Source organism: Thermobia domestica, chromosome 5 (genome assembly GCF_964235325.1).
Source record: "Thermobia domestica chromosome 5, izTheDome1.hap1.1, whole genome shotgun sequence".
In the NCBI taxonomy this organism is placed as follows: domain Eukaryota; kingdom Metazoa; phylum Arthropoda; class Insecta; order Zygentoma; family Lepismatidae; genus Thermobia; species Thermobia domestica.
This window is the reverse complement of record NC_137458.1, coordinates 1096279-1119296: the sequence shown is the minus strand read 5'-3', so window position 1 is coordinate 1119296 and position 23018 is coordinate 1096279. Positions and strand designations below refer to the sequence as shown.

The window sequence follows — 23018 nt, the reverse complement described above, 5'->3', positions numbered from 1 at the left end:
ATCACCAATCAGTGTTAAATCATTTGGAAAAAGCTAGCTGCAAAAGAAGCTCAATGAGCTCCGCCGTGGCTAAGCGGTTAACGTACGCACCTTTGGCATCAGAGATCCAGGTTCGATTCCTGACGGGACGTCATGTGGTTCGGATTTCACGTCTCATATAGCCTCGCTACTGAACGGGACATTAAACTCAACTCTACAACAACAAAAGAAGCTCAACGTTTGTTTCATACAGTACATGATCTGACTCAAAAATATTTACTCAGTCGAAGTTTTATCTGCGAATCTGTATTGAAACGTAACGAACTTCAGCTATTTCTGAACCGATTGATCACAAGTAATGAAAACTGGATAACCTGCAACAACAGTGTGCAAAAACCAATACGGCCGAAGCAAGGAGAAACTTCACAGTCTGTGGCAATCCCACACTGACGTCCATCATGGTTATGCTGTGCGTTTGGTGGGATTTCAAGGGCGTATTACAACCAGCTGCCGTCTGATAGTACGATCGACTTTGACCTGTCCTGTCGACAATTATCGCGAGTGCACGTAGCAATTCAAAAGAAATGACCGAACTGGTCATCAAAAAGGGTATCGTATACCGCACTGACAACACCAGAGCGCATACGTCTTCAACGACCGTTGAGAAATTAAAATAATTTGGCTTGGAGGTATCCACCATATAGTCTGAGCCCGGGACCTCAAACTATCATTTGTTTCGGTCTGTGCAGAAGCTTCTGAATGGTGGTAAGTTAGTTTCAAAAGAGACCTGTAGGAACCACGTGTCAGAGAAGTTCGATAGCGAGGAGATTATCTGGTTTCTGGAAAAATGGTGGAAGGTCATCGGACAAATTGTTGTATATATGGTTTGATAATGTTAATTTCAAATCTCAGTAAATGTATTCTCAGTTTTGACTTTCAAAGGCTCAATACTTTTTAGATAAGCTGATAAAAATGATATTATTTATAAACATGAGTCATTGCGTGAAATGTACCCTCTGCATAAATCTGATTAGGCAAACACATTAATAAGCTTTCGAAAGAACAGTCGCGTCTATTAATTCATACCAACCTTAGTGTCAGAATAATAGCAAAAGTAACCATGTCATCAAGTGAATATCCGCTCTTCTCGTTGTAACTACATATATATATATATATATATATATATATATATATATATATATATATATATATATATAATAACAGACAAATTCTGACCAAATCATATAAACTAATAAATAATAGCGTTACAGTTTCGGCAAATTAACTTTGCCTTCATCAGACACGTTATCTGTTATTTTATACAAGAAGTTCCAAAGCTAGAATGAGTGGCATTCATATATATATATATGTTCATTTATACGTATTTGCTATTATCCGTAATCACAAACCATTCACTAACCTATATCTCCACTGAAATTCACTTATTTCTTTATACACCTATTATATATTTGTTGAATTTCAGATTATTTCGCCGAGTCCACAACCATTTTAATAACCAAGCCAACTACAAAAAAAAAAAAAAAAAAAAAAAAAAAAAAAAAAAAATCTTTGAAATGTGTGCCTAATTAATAAACAGTTCTCCCTGGCTTTTTTATTCATCAATGCAAATATCTACATTTGAGAGTCCCACTATTCAAGCAATGAATTTTTAAAGATAAAATTTAGTCATGGTTTTGCACTTTTTCAAGTTTCCACTGTTTTATTCTGGAGTTGATGATCATGCAGACACATCTGTTGCAAGGATATATATATCCCGTCCATCTTGTTTTCTAGGTGTCCAATTATTTTGTTTGTTATAAAAAGTTTCTTGTATCGTATTGTACGGTATCTCAGTGGTGGAATTTACCAGTTTAGTTTTAAAAGCATTTTGGAGACCAATATATATATATATATATATATATATATATATATATATATATATATATATATATATATATATATATATATATACTAATATTCTTTATAATTATGCAATAGTTAATCATTAATGTATTTAATGTTAGCTTAAGATTTTGAACTGTTAAGAAAGAACTAGAAAAGCATTTTGAGTAAATTTAATACATTTTTGTTTTATAAAAGGATAATTTAGAAACTTTTTCTAGTCCCGTATTTCTTGAATTAGGTTTTCCTGAAGGTATACCGTATTTTTCTGTGGTTTCGGAAACTTAATGGCTATGAAAGATCGCTTTTCAGATCTATGTTAATGGGAACTTATTTTTCTATTTCGTGACATAAATCACCGTTCAAGTTCGTTCTCACAATTTGACGTTACTGGATAATTTTTAATTTCTAAAGCAAAGTGAAACATATTTAACTCTATAGAAAATATGAAAACTAATTCACTTTGTGAGTTTTTTAAGCAAGAAGGGAGCAATTGCGTAATAAAGAGTATTTAGTAATGTACAGGGTGATTCAAAAAACGGGAAATTTTGAAAATTAAATTACTTCATGAAAACAATTTTTTTAATTATTTCGCCCATTTAATAGTAAAAATAATGCCATTTTAGAATACATACAGTACAATTTGTTTTTTTTAAAAATGACATCTTGCAGGTGAGGTTCTTCTCTACACAAACATTTCTGTGTCTCTTCGTTATATTGTTCGGTTCGTACACGACCTGGAGGTTTGTTTTTCATTGCCGAACCAGTTTGCTCAAAAACGTGTCCATGTTTTAATTGCATGTGTTGATGGAATACGATCGTGGCGTTCTAAATTAAAGTGACAACGGAATTCTCTACGCGCCTCCTTCACACTGTCATTCTTGTAAAACGCTTTGTTCGCGAAAGCATGTTGTGCACCACCCTAAGCATTAATGATAACTAAATAACAGAGTGTCGTTGACAGTCTATTGTACGTTATTCAGTGTTACCAAACGCCCAGTGTCTTCAACACAACTTTCAAAATTACATGTTTCTTTGAATCATGCTTTAATTAATTCTTTAGCTGACCATTGAAAAATCCACTCTTAGCTGTCAGTGAGAAACAATACAAAGCATGTAGAAACAGGATAGTGGGCCGAATGAAACTATATAAAGTTCGTAGAACAAGTGTTGCATTTCACTAACCGCTACTAACTTCTAACAGGTTGAGAAAAGTTTATTTAAGTAGAAATAGACAAAGAAAAGATTGATCACTGAAGATATTTAAAAATTCTTTTTTTCTCCTTTTTCCACTTTGCTAATCAAAGATACACAACTCTTTTTCTTGTTTTCTTCGTAAAATAGATTACACTTAGTGTGTAATCCAAAGGACGGACGTGACGGAATATTCGAAAAGATTTTTTTAAATCAAATTTTCTTTATTTGTTTAGCAAGTTTTTGATACAGCCTCGAAGCTAATTTACACTGGGATCATTAATATTGATAATAGTGGAAGCAACCCGGGTACCATCCCGGCATTTGTCTGGTGAAACTGGAACAAATATATCAAGATAACCGGCCGGAGGTCTAAATCAGGAATGTCCCGAAACGAGAACACTGACAATTAGCCTACATTTATTCAATCTTCCTAGCAAGATTATTGTAAACGTTCAATTCCTGGATAGTAAAAGACAAATAAGCCTTTTTCTTTGTACTGTTAAGTTCTAACTAACATGGATTTGAAAAACGATAAAATTCCTAAGAACTATGAGACTAGAAACAGTAATTACAAAATGCTGAGTAATTTACAGAAATTCTGAACTATAAGTTAAAGCATAGTAAAGAGCTTTAATCGATTTAGCAAACTATTAGATCTTAATAGATAAATAAATATGGCGCATGCTAGAGCATGAAGACAGTTTAAATGTATGTTGAAAGGCTAATCTTATTATTTGAACCACAGGCGAGTGTTTCAATCAAAAGGATGAACAAATTTATGAATTGCGAGGAATTGGATCCAAAGAATGTGTCTCATGACCAAACAGAAGGTAAGTGGCTTTCATTAAAAAAAAAAAAAAAAAAAAGTTTGAAAAGGGAGGAATAAACACTAGAAAACTAGAAATGTAATACATAGAAAGTCAATTCAAGGAAATCTGAGAAAGTAATAGGTAGCGGAGTGGTAGAAGTAAAGATAAACAGAACCAGATAATGTAACGGAAAGTAATGAATACTGGAGTAGTACCAAGTAATGAAAGTACCAAGAAGTATGGAGAAGTTGGAATAAAAATCATGTCGAACAAATTGAAATAATCAATCAAAAAAATTAAATATGCAATAAATGAAAATAATAATATAATATCAAATATTATTATTATTATGCAGTTATTCCATTAAATTATTTTTTTATTTATTTGTATTTTTTCCAATTACTTATGTATTGTTGTATATGTATGTGGTTTTGAAAAGCAAATTACTTTATACTTAGAAAACGCTGCGAAGTGAAACTAGGTGTTTTTAACAGAGCCTTCCCTCATTGAAGATATTCGTAGTTCCTCGGTTTACGACCTCTGCGTTTCCATAATCTGGATTGGAATTCCATTACTTGTTTTAATTATCATAGTGATTTGTAAATAGGAAGTGGCATAATATTTGTAGGAAATGATATTACATGTATATGGTAAATATTAGGAAAGTTGTAAGTTGTTGTGGCTCTTTTGTAACCAGAATCAGCGGAATCGGTTCTACGAGGTGCGTTCGGAAAGTAACCTCCGATTGCTCACTGTGCATGAAGTAGTGGGGGGGCGCTACCATCTTTGGACAGACGTGCGTGGTAGGTAAGTCTGCATCCAGCTGTGGTAGAGTGAAAGTTGTTTGATCATTAGTTCCACTTTTGTAGCGACTCAAAATGTGTGTTGCAATAGAAAACCCCGCCAAGTGTGAGGTGTAAGGTATTATACGTTTTCTTATGGCAAAACAATATTCGGTAGTAGCTATTCATTGGGAACTATGTGCCGTGTATGAAACAAGTGTGATGAGTGAAGGAATTGTTGGTGAATGAGTTCGTTCATTTAAAAGTAGACGAACAAACATTCACGACGAAGAGAGGAGTGGCAGGCCATCAGTGGTCACTGATGAAGTTCAGAAAATTAATGGAAAAGTTCGTGAAAATTGACGTTTCACAATCTCGGAGCTTTCCGATGAATTTCCACAAATTTCCAGGACTATGTTATATGACGTGTGGTGGTGATAATGATGATGAGCTAAAAGATGCGGTCACAGACTGGTGAGAGATTTTTATGCTGATGGGATTTCTAAGCTAGTACATAGACACGATAAGTGCTTGAATATTTATGGAAATTATGTTGAAAAATACAGCAAAGAAGTAGTTTTCAGAACCATATAATAAATTCTTCTTATTTACTTTGGTGTTCCTTTTTTATAACCAATCAGAGGTTACTTTCTGAACGGCCCTCGTACTATTTTTTTAGGTGAAATCTAAAAAACTGTATAGCCCAGGAAACTTACTCTGTTTCGTAATATTTTCAGCTGATCCGTTGGTAATTGAAAATGGAAACTTTGCATGGAGTGCAGAAGAAAGTCTGATATTGAAGAACATTAATCTTCACTTCAAACAAGGTTCTCTGGTGGCTGTGGTGGGATCTGTGGGATCAGGAAAATCTTCTTTATTATCAGCTTTACTAGGAGAAATGGAGAAAGTCACTGGGAGAGTGAATACGAAGGTAAGACTAAGTACAGAATATGAATATAATAAGCCCAATCAGTAGTGTACGAACCGCAACGAAAAATATCCTATATTCCTTTGAATAAAATCCACTTGTTACTTGTGGATTTTCTGTTCTAAATCAGCATCAAATATTGAAAGAAATATCTACAAACGTTTTCCACCAGAACGAAGAAGGTAAATGGGTATGAACAGACCAGCATAAGTGCGTTTTAGCTTTATCCATATCGATACTGCCACTTTGCTTAGGAAAGATCCCATCATCATCGATAAGACTCAGACTCCGTAGTTGAAGTGAAATGAAATCTTTCAGCTTTACGGGGGGCAGTGGGTCAGTGGCAGAGCGTTCACCTCCGGTGCTTGGGTTCCCTGGCTCGATCCCAGCTCGTGCCGTGTGGACTTTGTGGTAGACAAACACCATGCTCGTGGGTTTTCTCAGGGTTCTCCCGTTTCCTCCCATTTTCTTCACCATTTCATTCATTTCTCATCTTCACCGTCTCCTTTAACCTAACCGGCATAACCGTGGGACGTAAAACTTAAAGATTTCATTTTTTTCATCTTTCAGCTTTACGTACACTTATGCCCTTTAGGTTAAAGGAAATGGTAATTAATGAAAGTTTTTTTTTCTCCATGTAGCAGACCGTAATCGTCGGTGAGGGAGTAGAGCTGAGAGGCCGACTTCATTTCTCATTCATGCATCATCTTTCATCCGCATGTTCTCGCTACAGAAGTCGCGGGTGATTGGTGGAAATCTTGGGAAGTGGTTGGTCCGTGAACATCTTCCTCCATCCTGACCTGTTGTTGTGTACGTCCAGTGTTTGTGTTGACTGGTGTCCGAGTCTTTGAAAAATGAAAATACAATATATATATTCAAAACATAGAAAAGTGAAAAAGAAAATAAAAAAAGCTCTCAAAATGATAAAAAAATCCGCATCTTTTGTTTTTTGTGGGCTGGAGGTCTGTGTTTCTTTTCGACATTTTTTTTAATTGCATTTTTTCTCTTTTCGGGGCCACGCGCTTCTGTGGATGGAAATGGTTTTCTTCCATCTCCATTCCCCGTGACCGCGTCGTCCCCACGCTGATCCTACGGTGAGGGTGTGCTTATGAGATAACCAGGGGAGTAGCGTAAGCTCTCCTTGCGTGCACTCCGGTGTGAAGTTGCGGCATTCACACACATTTTCTGTTTATAAATGTGTATTTAATAACAACTTTTTTACTAAAAGGAATGTTTAAAATCGGGTCCGGGTTCACACTCTGGTAAAAAATCCAAAACAAGCGAGAGCGAGGCAAACTCTCAAGGTGTAGATATTGTGGAAAAGACAAATATCACGACATCTGTAGTCCGATATCTTGTAATTAAAGATAAAGATGTTGATACTACCAATGCTGATGTCAACCGTCCAAGTGCTATTAAGGGCTTGTTCCCTTTCCTCATTAGTAAAGTTATTCCTTTAACGCCTGATAGGTTAAAGATATCAAGAAATTGCATTGGAATGGCATTTTGTTGATGGAAACGGTCGACGAGAAGCAAATAATGAAGCTACTCAAATTAATCTCCATTGGACCAGTAAACGTGTCGATAGACCCCATCGTCTACTGAACGTCTCTCGCGGTATGATATCATGTTGGGACCTTCTCAATGCCACCGAGAGGAAACATTTCTAAATCAAAGCTGGTTGGCTAATCTTGTCTCAAAAGTGAGGAGTCAAATGAACTCGTTGCTACTCAGTCACTGATTCTTACTCTCAGTTTGCCTACACTTCCGAACTACGTGAAGGTTGGTTATTACCGACTTAAGGTTCCAGTCCCTGCGCTATTTCAAATGTCAACACTTCAGGCACACCAGCACGTCGAGTAAATGCGAATGCTGCTCTTTGTGCAAATTGTAACCAGGATAGTCATGGAGCGTAGCCCTGTACAACGACCAAACTCTCTGTGTTAACTGTAAGGACGAGCATTCTGTCTGATCTTGAGACTGTCCAGCCTTACAATGTGAGAAACGTATCCAAAAGCTAATGGTTGTTGAAAAGATTTCTGCTACCGATGCCAAGCGTCCCTCCCTCGCTTTGTTTGCCCTTTGCTACTGTTGCAGCTACCTCTTGTAAATCTGTGGCAACTCAGACGTCCGACGTTTCCACCCACACAGATCTTGTTTCCCACAAAAGTTCAGAAATTCAGATCCCAGTCCCATCGACTAGCGAACCTTCCCAACACCCCCACGGGTTTCTGTTAGTGTTGGTCTTCGGCAAACTCCAGCTCTTAGCCGCTCACCTTTATATGGTCGTCCTAAAATTTAGCCAGTATATACTGATGGATACTGAGTGGACGGTACTTGGCCCACGTGGAAACCTGAAACGTTGATTTTGATGTTTTATTGTCCTTTTTTTTTTTTAACACTATTGTTACAGTTACATATTTTCTTTATTGTTAGTATTTACTGTTATTGTTATATATTCGTTATTCTCATACTTATTATTCAGGATTCCCACTCGTCCTGGAAATCCTGGAAAATCTGATAATGTCCTTGAAAATGCATTTCTGTCCTTGAAATTTACTGAGAAATACTGAGTATCAGATTTTTCATAATTATAATGAAAATTTTAATTGATTGCTATTTGTGTTCGCTATTCCTGTTTTTGTGTTGAATAATAATTTGACATGATCTGCATAATTTGTCATGCTCCCTAATTATATATGTCACACTGTCACGCAATGAAGATGCCATGTACGAAAAATAGATTTTTGTTGTTTGCAAATTTTTTCGGTGCACAATTAAAATGTCATGTAGAAAGAATGAAAATAGATGTGCTGGATGTGGGTGGCTATAAGGGGTGTTGGGAGGCCACAAAAAAAAAAAAAAAAAAAAACGCACCGTTTTGTGTATTTAATTATTATGTATTAATACTGTACTTGCATTAATATTCACTGCATAAGCTACTGTACTTTTCATTTCACTATTGTGAGTTTTGAACCTAGAGTTGCAATCCTGTTATATCTTCCTGTGTCGAAGTCCTGGAAAATTGGTGGTTTGTTCTGGAAATGTCCTTGAAATTTTTTTGGGGAAAGAGAGTGGAAGCCCTTATTATTTTCTCTCTTCAGATTTGTACTTCTCTTTTGCAGCAATATCTTTGTTATATTTTGATATATTGATTTTTAACTTTTATTTACGGCAGTCGTGTTAATCGTGGCGGGCACAAATAGCCTCGATATTGACGTTCCCAGTAAACCTCAATCAATCATGATCTTTTATCTGTATATTTACTCTTCAGAACGTTCAGACAGCAAAATTAACAATTTAAACTATTTTCTTTACAAGGAAGGTGCACTCTCCCGTTTAAGCTGACATTCAGGTCGCACGCTCTAGTGTAAGAATTTGGATTAAGTAATTAGTAAACGAGGGCTGAAGTGAAATAATTATTACTAGAATAATATGGATTTAAAATAAGTTGAGTGCTCCAGGATGTTTTATTTATTTTATACATACTGGGTGTTAATGAACATCGTATCGAAAGTGATTTTTTTTTTTTTATATATCAAATGAAAGAAAAAGCTTCTTATCGGTCAGAAAACGTCCTTTCAGAGTTATAGACCACCAAAAATGTGAAACATAACGTTTCAGAACACTCTGGCTTCGAAACTATGGAACCTGTCACAAGAGTTCCAAGAATTACGTAAGAAATAGTATACAGTATGCCTAAATGTCCATACACACAACGAGTTCAGTTTGATACTTAACACTGTATCCGTATACCACAACTTACTTTATACAGTTCGTTACGTTGGTACTTGGGGATTGTGAGACATGGATATCTAGATTAAAATGCATTAATTAGTTCCTATATAATTCCTTGAACTGCTTGCGATAGGTCCCACAAGAACATCATATATATATAAGATAAATTTAATTTAAACGATGTGCAACATAATGAACGTCTGGTACCTAATCTACATGTTTCGGTTATTTGTAGTAATCAAAGTTTTTATGCTTTGTTATTTATTTATGTATTATTATTTTTTTTTTCCTTTATCTGCAGGGTTCTATTGCTTACGTACCCCAACAAGCTTGGATTCAAAATGCTACTCTGAAGGACAACATCCTGTTTGGACATTCCATGGACCACAGTACTTACCGTAGAGTTGTAGAAGCGTGTGCCTTGAAACCTGATTTTGATATGCTTCCAGGAGGTGATCAGACTGAGATTGGAGAAAAGGTGAGTCCAATAAACAGTGTTACGGTAATTACAAGCAATTACAATTAGTAAAGTGTGTGCAGTCTTAAAAAGAAGATACAATTTCCGTTACAAGTTAACTGCAATAATTGTTATCTCTAACGTATTCTGAAAAGTAAGTGGCGCACGCGGGTTTGTGTATTCAAATCCTGATTATACCTAGTGAATTTGGATATTGATCAGTTTCATTTGATATACAGAAACAAGGACGTCGCTGCTTAATTGCCGATGGTACATTCTCTAGAGTGTACATGTTCACTGTATGGGTCATCGATGTTCCATTCGAAGTGGTAAAATAAATCCTGTCTCCTTCGAATGCAAACATCAAGTTGAGAAAAGTATGTGAAACAGTAACCTCTGACTCGAGAACCGTTCCTATACAAGCGCTTCACTTCCCAGCTGTTACCTCGTCGTTTCTCTGTAAATGAGGTTCATGTCTACTAGTTCAGACGTAAAGTAGTCTGCCATCCTGGTAACTTTAGATTTTCGTATTTTATAGAAGATCCAGAGATGTGTAACACTGCCACAGTTAACAGGGATTCGCTGGCGTTTCACTTTCTTACAACCTGTCCGCTCCTGAGAATGGGGAAGAAGTGGTACATGGCGAGTCAGTGGTGTAGCGTTCGCCTCTTCTGCAAGGGGCCCACTATCAATCCCAAGACAAGTGATCATGTCCGTGTTTTTTCTTTTACCTTTCCTGGGGGATATTCCCGTTTTCTCGCACATCGTCATTGTGCTAATTCTTTCAAAACCATTAAATACCTTAAATATCTGTCTCTTTTAACCCACATCTTGTGACATTAAACTGAAGATTGTATTTAATTACATTTTATCAGCTATAGTCATTCTCTTTGTAATTACGTAACAACGCACAACAATCCAAAACTCTTCGCTATCTTGAGTCGGATCAAGATATCAGTGAATTTTTGATACTTGCTTGGACATCATTTCATACGTCACAAGTAGAACCTACCTATCGTAACGGAATATCCGGGAATTCCTCACTTCCTGTTTACGAATTCCTTGCGCTGTTACTTAAATATTCTGAATCATCATTTTTAGATAGAGCAGATCACAAGTTGATAACATGCCGCCTCAGCTCAGTGGCTAGTAGTTTTGGAGATATTCACCTCAAAAGTTCATTTGCTCACACTTTTGGCAGTCTGTATCTCTGAAACTAAGCTATTCCAAGGAAACGTGTACTGGCATTTTTTCTTGTTTCTGTGAATAGATTGACCTCAAGCATTGTCAACTCGGTATATAACTAAACTGTAATGGAGTATTCGAATATCTGTTAACTCTATATATTTAATACAAAGTTTAATACTGAGTCTTGGCAGGTTAACTGAAACAACAAAACTATTGAAGTTTCGGATTGACCTAAAAAAAATATATTGCCTTGTGCTGATTCTTAAAAATTACTAGCAGCATAAATCTTAAACATTAGTTCCATTCACCTTAGAGGCTACCTATCTTCGGGCTCTCCCCTAGAATCTTGTGTTATGGTTATCACATCTGTACGTTGCTTCCTTTCGATAAGTATGCTCTTTTTATTTTATTTTATTTTATTTTATTTTATTTTTTTAAATCCGTAATTAGCAGTGTGTACAAAATATACGGTAAGTAGTATGTTTCTTTTTAGGGGAAAAAGAAGCAAGATATTATTTGAGGATGTCTTTCGCACACCTTTGAAATCTCCTAATTAAAGTACAGGGTGGTTATAATTAAAGTGCCGCTATTCACACCGGTGCAACGCGGGCTGTAATCAACGTAATACATTGAAATTTGGTAAATATGCTAATTTGGTAAATATGCTAATGAGACCATGCAGAAACGAGTTACGCTGGAAAACATTAATTCCACTTCCCGCCAGCAGGGGAAAATGTGGCGCTGTACAGGCATAACACTCGCGAACTCACACGTTGTACACACGATCGTGTGGGAAGCAGCATTGTTATTAATGAGAGAGACAGTACACCGTTAGTTAAATTGATCTATCAGAACGGGAGCAATTACAATGCAACATTGAGAGAATATCGGTGTCAGCAAGGAATGTTGTGCCGGAACAGCCATTATACTCTGTGTACGTGACTGTGTGGTGTAGATTCACATAAACGTTCATTATTGACCCATTTTTCTTGGAGAGGATCACTTTCCAAGGAGTTTCACCTGTACGTGACATCGGCACGTTATAGGAACCTCTTAATCTGACATGTGATACCTGCATTACAGGCATGTAACTGTTTGGAGACGACTAATGATGTCAATCGGCTCGGCTCGACTCGGTTCAACTGAGCCAACAGCTCGAGCTGGCTCGGTTTGGCTCGGTTCGGCTCAGCTCAGGTGAGCCATTGGCTCGAGCCGGTTCGGTTGGTTGAGCTGTTGGCTCGGGTCACTTCTCGGTTCGGGTCGCTGGTGAGTGAACCGTGGGCCGAGCCGCTCGTACCGTCGACAACACTAACATCGGTCGCTACGTGAAAGATCTGCATCGTGAATCCTTCACTGCTGATCGCATCATCTCCCGAGGTTTTCCAGATGCGTGGTCAGAAAGATCCCCCGATCTAAATCCATGTGACTTGGCTGTAGGGTATCTAAAAGCTCGGGTCTACCAGGGAAATATCCAATTGCTGCCGGATCTCAAGGACAGCATATAGCGACATGTTGCAACAATTCCGCCTGAACTTATGCGAGTAATTGTTGCGCACGCCATGTCGTCGATATGTCTGGTGGCCATGAAGAGCAGGTTATGTAAATTGATCACTGTAACCGCAAGTTTTAATGAAGTTATTTCCATTGGACATTTTGTTACCATTAAATGGAAATAAAGTTTCACCTTCTGTTACCCTCACATTGTTCCTAAAGTTTTTCCCTGTGCACCATTTGTTACAATCACCTGCCCTTCACTTTCTTTGCATTATCTTTATCTCACATGTTTGACGTCTTCGACCTAGATAATCGTCTTACCCATACATTCAGAACCACGTACTTATTACGTGTACAGCGCCACATTTTCCCGTGGTGGCGGAAAGTGGAACTAATATTTTTGCAGTGTAACTCTCTTCTGAATGGCCTCAGCATATTTACCAAATTTCAATGTTATATGTTGATTACAGCGCGCGCTGGACCAATGTGAATAGCGTCACTTTAATCGTAACCACCTTGTACTACATTGAAATCTTAAGTCGGCCAATTTAAAGTGCAATAACAATATATTATTTTGTATTATTGGTTCTTGTGGCATAGGAGCTCCGTTTTTTATTTTCAATTTTGCAGCCACGGTGGCTCAGTTGTAGAGCGTTCACCTCTGATGCATAGGGTCGATCTCAGCACGAGCCAAGGGAGCTTTTGGTGTGTGGGACGAGCTTTTCTTGGGGTTCTCCCGTTTCCTCCCACTTTCTTCATTCCACTAATTTATTCCTGTCTCCTTTAGCCTAGCTGGCATAACCGTTGGACGATTGGGATAAAACTGAAAGATCTCATTTAATTTTTTTGATTTTCAATTTGACCTCGAGTGTTCTGATGCGTGTCTCAAGTACCTTTTGTAGTCAGAGGCTCTGGTGTTTGTTCTGCAAAACAATGAGCAACGTAAACAGATGTCGAACTTTACGCATTTTTCTATATTTTGAGATACTCTTTTGTTCTGTTTATATATTATTTAATTTTTTCCTTTGTCGCCGCCAGGGTATTAATCTAAGCGGTGGTCAGAAGCAGCGAGTGAGTCTAGCAAGAGCTGTTTATTGCAATGCAGACAACTATTTCTTGGATGACCCTCTGAGTGCTGTTGATAGCCATGTAGGGAAACACATCTTTGAAAATGTGATAGGACCACAGGGAATCTTAAGGAAAAAGGTAAGTTTTACTTTGTATTTACTCTTATTATGTCAGAATTTTTATTATTAGGAATTATAAACATACATAAGAAAACGGGGTGACTGCTAAGTGCGACATAGTAGAGAAAAATCCTAAAACATAGAAATTAAATTTTAGTTTGGTAGTAGTGTACACGGTACTTTGTACCGACGAGGCTCATGACAGTAGTATTTATTAAGGCTTGCATTTCGATTTTATGTAAACCAAGTGAATTTAGAACCACAGTCATAATTGCTGACAGTAAAACCTTTTAATAATATTAAAATGTTACCTAATAGGCTTCTAAAAGTATAATGACAAATGTCTATAAATAATAAACGCCATTTTCTGTAAATTATACAATATATAGAGGATATTACCCCTGACATAGGATAACTTTGTTATTATCAGAGTTACAACAAAATGTAAGAGAGGAAACCGTCTCCAAATATGTTTTCAGTCTAAAATGATAGAATTTTTGTTAAATCGGACGACCCGTTTGGGCTATATTCTTTGTGTGCCCAGTGTTAAATGAAAATGCAACGTTGCCATTTACCAGGAACTATAACATAAGTGAATGAAGTTACTGTCTTTTACGCTAACGTATCAATGGCCAGCCCTCATTTCAAACATACCCCATTCACCATACTCTTACAAAATTTATTCATCTCCCGGTAAATGGCATCGTTGCATTTTCATTTAACATTGAGCGCATAAACAGTGTGCAGTCCAAACAGCTCGTCCGATTTAAAAAATTTCCTCACTCTAGATTGAAAACAACATATTTGGAGACTGTTTCCCCTCTTACATGTTGTTGTAACTCTGATAATAACAAATAATAAGTTACCCTATGTCAGGGGACTTTCGAGACACCCTGTATACGTGAGAAGATAAAAGAGAAAATTATGATGATTTAAAAGACCTGTATCTTCCTGTAAGTTGAAGATTCTGCTCTGAGGATGGCTACAGGAAATGAAGTGGTCGATAAATGTTGAACTAGTCAAAAATCACACAATTATATAAAGTATTAAAGCTTCAATTTATTTATATAAACACTTATAGTTAATTTTTAGTTCATCCCTGCATGTGTTGAATTCATTATCATAAAGGTGTTTAAACTTTTTCCTCCTCTTCCAGAGTTAACGCATCATTCCCTGTAGTCTTGAATCACGTCCCTCCGTCAATTTCGAACATTCCTCAGAGGAATAATTGTAAACGCTGCCTCAGATCGGACCCTGTGGCACAAGAGCAGAAACAATTTTCTTATATTTTAAGAAAGAAAAAAGTATGCATTAACAACCACAGTCACATTTATAAGTTGTTAATTCTTCCAAGAAGGAACTAAAATTTTAAACTTCTTTCTTTTTCAGACAAGAGTACTTGTTACCCACAGTATTACTTACCTCCCTGAAGTTGATTTTATTGTAGTACTAAAAGATGGGGAAGTCTCGGAAACTGGGACTTACAAAGAGCTACTCGGACAGAAAGGTGCCTTTGCAGAATTCCTACTGCAACATATTCAGGAGGTGGAAGATGTTGGAATGCCAGCAGAAGGTACAGTTGAGTTTATTATTAATAATTCCGTATTTTTAAGAATATATGGTGACTGTGTGAATATTTATCGTAAAAAACAATGTCACCATTATATAAGTATTTTACGATAGCAACATGGGGTCCGCGGTGGCTCAGTGATAGAGCGTTCACCTCTGGTGCATGGGGTGCTTGGTTCCAAGAGAGCTTTGTTGTGGACAAACACCGTGTGCGTGAGTTTTCTCGGGGTTCTCTCGTTTCCTCCCATATTCTTCATTCCACCATTTCACTCATTTCTCATCACCATCTCTTTTAGTCTAACCGGCATAACCATAGGACGTAAAACTTAAAGATTTCATTTTCATTTTTTTACAGAAGCCACTTTTTGGTTACCGTAGAGGCTAAAAAGCTATCGTCAAGGTCATATTTACATAAAAAGTATTCTCCTTAACTGCCACCAGCAAACTGCGGATAGATTTTGAGCTAAAAGGGTCAGTTTTCAACATGGAGCTGCTCTTTCTGTAGGATGTTATTAAAATGAGTGTTGGGTGCTCAGTGGCTCAGTGATAGAGCGTTTACCTCTGGTGCATGGGGTGCTTGGTTCCAAGAGAGCTTTGTGGTGGACAAACACCGTGTGCGTGAGTTTTCTCGGGGTTCTCTCGTTTCCTCCCACATTCTTCATTCCACCATTTCACTCATTTCTCATCACCATCTCTTTTAGTCTAACCGGTATAACCATGGGACGTAAAACTTAAAGATTTCATTTTCATTTTTTTACAGAAGCCACTTTTTGGTTACCGTAGAGGCTAAAAAGCTATCGTCAAGGTCATATTTACATAAAAAGTATTCTCCTTAACTGCCACCAGCAAACTGCGGATAGATTTTGAGCTAAAAGGGTCAGTTTTCAACATGGAGCTGCTCTTTCTGTAGGATGTTATTAAAATGAGTGTTGGGTGCTCAGTGGCTCAGTGGTAGAGCGTTCACCTCCGGTGCTTGGGATCCCTGGTTCGATTCCAGCTCGCGCCGTGTGGACTTTGTGGTGGACAAACACCGTGCTCATGAGTTTTCTCAGGGTTCTCCCGTTTCCTCCCACTTTCTTCATTCCACCGTTTCATTCATTTCTCATAATCACCGTCTCCTTTAGCCTAATCGGCATAACCGTGGGACGTAAAACTAAAGATTTCATTTCATTTCATTTAAAATCAGTATCGGGATTTTAATTAAGCGTGTCTTCAGATAGTACATATACAATACAGAGACGAAATATATCTTAAAAAGAACGGTAACTCAAACAGTTTATTGTCACAAGTTACAAGTGGTCCATGTGAGATCCCCTTGTGACACGGCACATATCTAGCCAGTTATTAGTTTCTTCTCACATTGAAGTTATCATCTATTGTAACAGACTTCACTGCTGCAGCAATCCTACGCCGCAATTCAGTGTGGTCAACAGGTAGCGGTGGCACATAAACACGATCCTTTGCGTACTCCTACAAAAAGAATCACAGTAGGTGAGGTCGGGAAATCTTGGCCGCCATTGCAGAAGAGCCATGTCATCCTTACAACGACGACCGATCCACCTTGGGGGGGGGGGGGAACCTCAAACGATTTCGTATTTCACGACGAAAGTGAGGGGACGCGCAGTCTTTTTGTCAGATAATATTCCTTTTTTTCTCTTATGATCCAGTTTGGGGTAAAACCATTGGAGGAGCATGTCAAATTATGCAATACCAGTGATAATATAAGTTTGTTTTTTAAAAGTCCTTACACTTGTTCTGTGGCTATTACAAAAAAGACGCACACTGTTAGCGAATTCCACTTGTGCGAGACTGTTTTGTGTGGGTTTTCAGATCCCCAATACGCATATTGTGCTTATTTACCGTTCGAGTATGATGAAATGAGGCTTCATCACTGAAGATCACATGACTAAGAAAATCATATCTTTCATGTCCAGCATTTGTTCGCAGAAGTTGGCAGTAACAGTCTCTTTCGTAACACCCGCCAAACAGTCGTGTTTGGCATTGCTAGTTCTTGGCGCCCACTTTACAGATTTTCTGGAACTCCGAACGAAACTTGCTCTGATTTAATTCCACTTGCTCGTCTTCTGGGGCTCTTCCTCTTGTGCGGGCTTGTCGTGTTCTTAAATTGCTTGTAGCACTTCGGATGTTGTTATTTGATAGGCGATCATAACCATATATCCGCCTAAAAACACGTTACATTCCACTTGCTGAGTTACATCTTGCGAATTACAAAACAAAGAAGGCTTTACGCTCAGAAGTCGTCGATATCTTTACAGCTAGCACCTGCTTCCGCAGAGTTACCTGCACCACCTGCAAAGTAGGAAAAAGAAAAGTTACCCTTCTTTTTAACGTATGTTTCATTTCTGTATTGTATATGAAAGAGAAGATACATGTAACTAATACCACAATAATTATTTAAAACATTTTTATTATTGGTAATACATTTTGTACAAAATTTACAATAGATAGTTATATATATTTATTTAATCTATCTATCAGGTAAATACGTATTTAATACATTATTTTGCATTGGTTCCTTCAAATTTTGTTAACCATAAGAATTCACTTAAAAGATTTCAAATTTTGAACTAAACAGTGTGCTTCCGTAGAGCAGTTGTGTTGTCATGTAATTGGTTTGCTAAATATGTAGATATTATTATCAAAGTAATGGAAACACCTATTGTTTACAGCATATAAAATGTGTGAGGTGGTAAAACAAAATGCGTGTGTAGCGCATGCTCATTTGTGGTTGTGTTCGTCTTGTATACATCAGGTCAGATAGAACGGAGGTGCGTGTTTAAGCGAGTAGATAGACGAGCCTTGTGTAAAATGGGGAACTTCTTGAATTTCAAAGAATCAAAATTGTGATTACGCTTTTAATTGCCGCAGTGTATTTGTTAGGTGTATCGCGAGAAAAAGTCAGAGATGATGGCGACCTACAGAACGTATGGCAAAACATCAGCAAAGAGTAATAATTAAACGAAGAGAGGTGTCTGTAACAAAGATGGCCGAGCATGATTGTCACCAAGGACGTAGAGCGAATGCAAGAAAAGTGGAACTCAATCAGCAGCACTCAAGTCCAACACGAGTTCCTTAACATCCGCGATCGAGTTGCAATTTTTAAACGCTGGTCACCGCCAAGAGCAAAAATGCCATGCGGAGTGAAACCGTAATATGATCCATTGAGTCCTTTTTCACCTAATCTGGCCATGTCATGTTGATGTCTAAAGAAGCCTCTGCTCCTAACAATTCCCTTCCTACTGTGAAACATGTGATGCTGTTGGCCGCAGTTCTTCAGTGTTCCGTGGGTTCTGTCATTACGCTAACAGGACGCATTACTGTGACATTTCGACATTTTAGATGACCAGGGCATGATGTGTCCCGTCCAATGACACCATTTCCCAACATTGTTGAACACCTTTGGTCATTTCCAGAACAAATACCCGCTGACGGAACTGAGTGTTCCATTGCATGGAAAGCATTCATGACTTATATGCATTTTACGATAAATCAAGTCAGTATTCTGTAACTGGTCAACGTTTAGAAAATCTGGATACTTCAGAGCAGCGATTTATAAGATGTTAAAATTATATTGATTTCTCTTTATGAAAATTCAAATCTAGAAAGAGGATTTTCAATCGGCGCATAATGTATATCAAGCTATTAAAAAGATCAAACTTGAGCAACTCGCAGATTTGTGTCCTTTGTTCTACAGTAGCGTTTGGTGACTTGAAAAAACTATGCCTAAGGATATCTATGATTCATTATACACGAAATACTCATACTCCTTTAACAAAAGCTCAATGAACGACGAGAGGAAGAGGAAAAGAAACAAAAAAAAAAAAAAAAAAAAAAAAAAGCTGAAGACAGGAAAATAAAGATCACCCTGAATGAGCTTCAAGCTAGAAAGACTAAAATTATTGAAGATGTATGCAATATTGATGATGAAATAGAACGTTTAGAAAAGTGAAATGAATTACATAATACAATTGATTTTTTTCTAAAGATATGTTGTTAATGTAGAACACCAGTTTTATGTACACTCATGTTCAAAATGATTGTCGCATATCTATAACTGTCTTCTTGTTAGAAAATAATTTAATATTGATTTTGGAGGGTACTTTTAATACTGATACTGTGCGTATAATCGGGAAATGTATATTTGAGGTAAATTTAATAGGAAAAGGATAATAAATATGAAAAGTAGAACGAGTAAAACAAAGTGTTGCTAAATGGACAAGAAAGTTTTATTTTCGTTTTATTGTTCTTATTTACTGATCTTTTAATATGAAATTTGCCACATACCTGTCTTTGCCGATTATACACATACTAACATTATAAGAAATACCGGGCGAATTCGTTATCAAAATTATATTCCTACAACAACATATTTATAGACATGCGACAATAATTTTGGACATGAGTGTACATACATCTACCCTTTTTCGGTGAGGGTCTCACTGACTTCCTTTCATATGTGTCGAAACTTTGGTCGTAGACTAACATTACAGATTCAAGTATCAGGGAAAATGTTTAATTTCTTACGGTGTTCGGTAATTTTATAATCAAATACGGTGTATTTGTTTTTGTATCATCCTTTGTTCTAGTTAATTGGGAAAAAATATATTATTTATGTATCGTCGTCGTTGTATTTTCTTGACCTTATTTTTGCATGAAGATGAGAAAGTCTATGTGGTTAATTACATAATAGAGAAAATTTCAAAAGATGTAATGTAAAACCGGGAAAAGTCAGATAATTCTTTCTCATAATTTTTGTCGCACCTTGCTAATACTTGCAAATTTATGTATTTCCACCACCCGTTAGGACTTGAGCTTTTTTTTTTTTTTTCCAAGTCATCGTTCTTAATTTTTTTTGGTAAATATTTGTTTTAATATATTTTCTACTCTGAACAGTGAAAACAAAAGGAATGAATAATCTCCAACTACTTGCATTCAGATACTCTTCTACATATTCCCATATTTATTGGAGCATTCTTGCTTTTCTCAGTCACCAATTAAAGGATTCTTTGTTAACAGCTTCTTCAGACTGTTTGAGAATACGGTCGATTCATTTCCATTTTGTTCGTTGATTTATAATATTCTTTCTGATTGTTCAGTTCTTAACCGTATTAATATATTGACCGATGTCTGAAACCACGTATTTAGTAATTCAATATTTCCACACGTCTTGCGTCCTCTAAGAAGAGGATATTTGTATTTATATTAAAGGCGAGATTTATATTTAAGTTAAAGACACGAATTTCTGTTTATGACTTTTGACTAGTGGATAATCAGTTATGATCGTATTCATTGTCCTCTGCTTTTAGGGTTGGATGAAATCAAGCAGCAGCTGGAAGGTGCGATGGGAAAAGAAGAGTTCCAAAGGCAGTTGTCTCGTCAGAGGTCGCGCATCTCGGAGAGTCACAGCGATTCAGGTTCCTTGCAAGATTCTAAATCTACCTCAGGATCATTGACTAGGTAATCAACATTCAGAAGTAAAGTTATAAGAAATATAATTTCATACACTACTTGTCTATGTCCTTTTAACCTAATAAAAATTCGAAGACAGTAATAGAACCTGATATCTAGCATATTGAAAGCGAATGTGCTAACATTTCTACTAATGGAAAGTTTGCTTAAAATACTATTCGAACCAAGAATACTAATATATCGTATTTGGTGCATTATAAAAATTAAAAAGAATATCACTCATTTCTCTGCTTCAAAGGGAAACAATTCACGGTTATTTTAGTGAGCTCTCTCGTTCCTTCGCTCACTAAAATAATCGTTATATATATATACGAGGCCTGTCAGAGAAATATCCGACCATGATCCCGGAAACCAATACTTTTTTTTTATTATTATTATTATTTTATTAATCGCCTTAAAATTAGTGTCGTCTTGCTTGCACGCACCGAAGTTGGTAGCTTTTCCATTGCTGGAAACAGACCTGGAGCCCCTTATCGGGAAGTGCGCGTTTCACTAGATTTCTTGGTGCAAAAGCTAATTTCTGTCTGGTACACTTTGATTTTTGCGAACAGACAAAAGTCTCCGAGGTTATAGAAGCTTGACTAAACATCGAAATCTTGTTCTGTGCTGAAAAGGACAACCACATAAACTGCTGCATGAATAGAATCATTACCCTGGTACGTCTTCCAGGATTTGAAGTCTACAGGTCTGGTCATTTCAGATAAAGAGCGTTATGTAAACGACGAAAGATGTCTAAACAGAAGTCCTCTGTACGTGTACATCCTTACTCTCCGTACTCATGACACACATTACCACGGCAATCGAAGAACACAATCAACTGATTTTGCTACGCACCTGGAGATCTTCTCTGGATCTTTGCAAGCTTTGTGAGGCCTTGGCGAGGTTGGATGTATCCACGAAGTCGGTTGTTATTTCATTCTCGCGTGCTATCCGCGTACCCATTTTAGTCGCGCAGAGATTACAGAAGAGAATCCAACATAACCACCGTTCCACAACAAAAGATGCAAATGAAAGTATCGCCGTCTACAGGCTAAAGACATCATGAATCCCTCTTCCATGACGCAAAATTTGGCCAACCTACGCCATATAGTGTTCTCAAAAACAAAGGATATATTTTTTTTTTTTTCGACAGGCATCGTATTACTCTTAAGACTACTGAGGTAATTACTTGCCTTTCCATTTCGATAAAGAAAAGTTTGAATTACTATTGCTTGATGACTTTCTTCGTTTAGATTATATTATTATTGCAATGTAAAAATCAAATTAATAAAATTACCTGTTCTGCACAAAATACCAAACGGCATACTATAGCTATTCGTTTTTATCATGTTTCCTAACAAATCGAACTTAATCAATTATTGGTAGATAACATTTGTTTTTAACTCGCAGGCAAAGATCGATCGATAGCACTGAGAAAAGTGGAAGCCTTCGAAGGAGAACCAGTTCCAAAGATATTCCCACCCAAGTGCAGGCTGCAGGGGAGAAGCTCATCGAGGCAGAAAAGGCGGAAACAGGAAGTGTAAGTACAAATGAAAATTACGGATCTTGTAGTACAAATGGGAGTATTTTACAGCCAGGTGGGAGATTTGGAATCTTTTGGTATTTGATATGTAAAATAGAACAAGCTAAAAAAAATCAGCATTTGCATAATATAACCTCTGTCAAAAACGTCTCGGGACTACGTGTTAAATTCTCAGATGGTAATATTGAAAAACACTAATTGGGTGATATTCAGTCGTGTGAGTTGTGTTGTGATTATTACATGTCCTTAAAAATGATTGGCATAAACCAATCAGAGAACAGGGTTGAGCCTAGCGACACACTGTAGCCAAGTGATTAGCACGTTGACTTGGAATTGAAGGTCCCTATTTCAATTCTCGACTTCCTCGTTGAAGCTGTTAATTTTTGTGAAACTGAAAATTTTAGTAAACTCATGTAACAAAACCCAATGGATAATTATATTTTATTGTTTAAATTTAATTCAATTTAATTATCTCTTCATGTCAAACCATGCTTGATAAAATCAGTTTCGAGGTACGAATATTCCATTTTTTTAAATGATAATTGTAATCTACAATACAGATTGAAAAGGTAATATTGGCTTGAACTGCTTTATTACCCACTTAAGGTTTCTATGCTGCAATTATGTCTAATTTGGATTTAAATATTGATTATGATTAGAATGTAAAAGCTCACTATCTCCAACTGATGTATTGCATTCCCTTCGGAAAGGATTATAAAAATATATATGTTTTTAATGAGATCTCATTGCTCGTAGTAATTAAATTGATTGAAAGT

At 36.8% G+C, this 23018-nt stretch overlaps 1 protein-coding gene across 8 annotated transcripts in view; it reads left to right on the top strand.

Annotated features, from left to right (window-relative positions):
• MRP (Multidrug-Resistance like Protein 1) overlaps positions 1-23018 on the top strand; it is a 301358-nt gene that overhangs the window by 188610 nt on the left and 89730 nt on the right. For all 8 annotated transcript variants that reach the window (XM_081758084.1, XM_081758089.1, XM_081758090.1 and 5 more), the window contains 7 exons: positions 3824-3908; positions 5407-5600; positions 9637-9813; positions 13513-13680; positions 15051-15234; positions 20558-20708; positions 22110-22239. In XM_081758084.1, the coding sequence (XP_081614210.1) occupies positions 3824-3908; positions 5407-5600; positions 9637-9813; positions 13513-13680; positions 15051-15234; positions 20558-20708; positions 22110-22239 (1089 nt within the window). The remainder of the gene's footprint in view (positions 1-3823; positions 3909-5406; positions 5601-9636; positions 9814-13512; positions 13681-15050; positions 15235-20557; positions 20709-22109; positions 22240-23018) is intronic.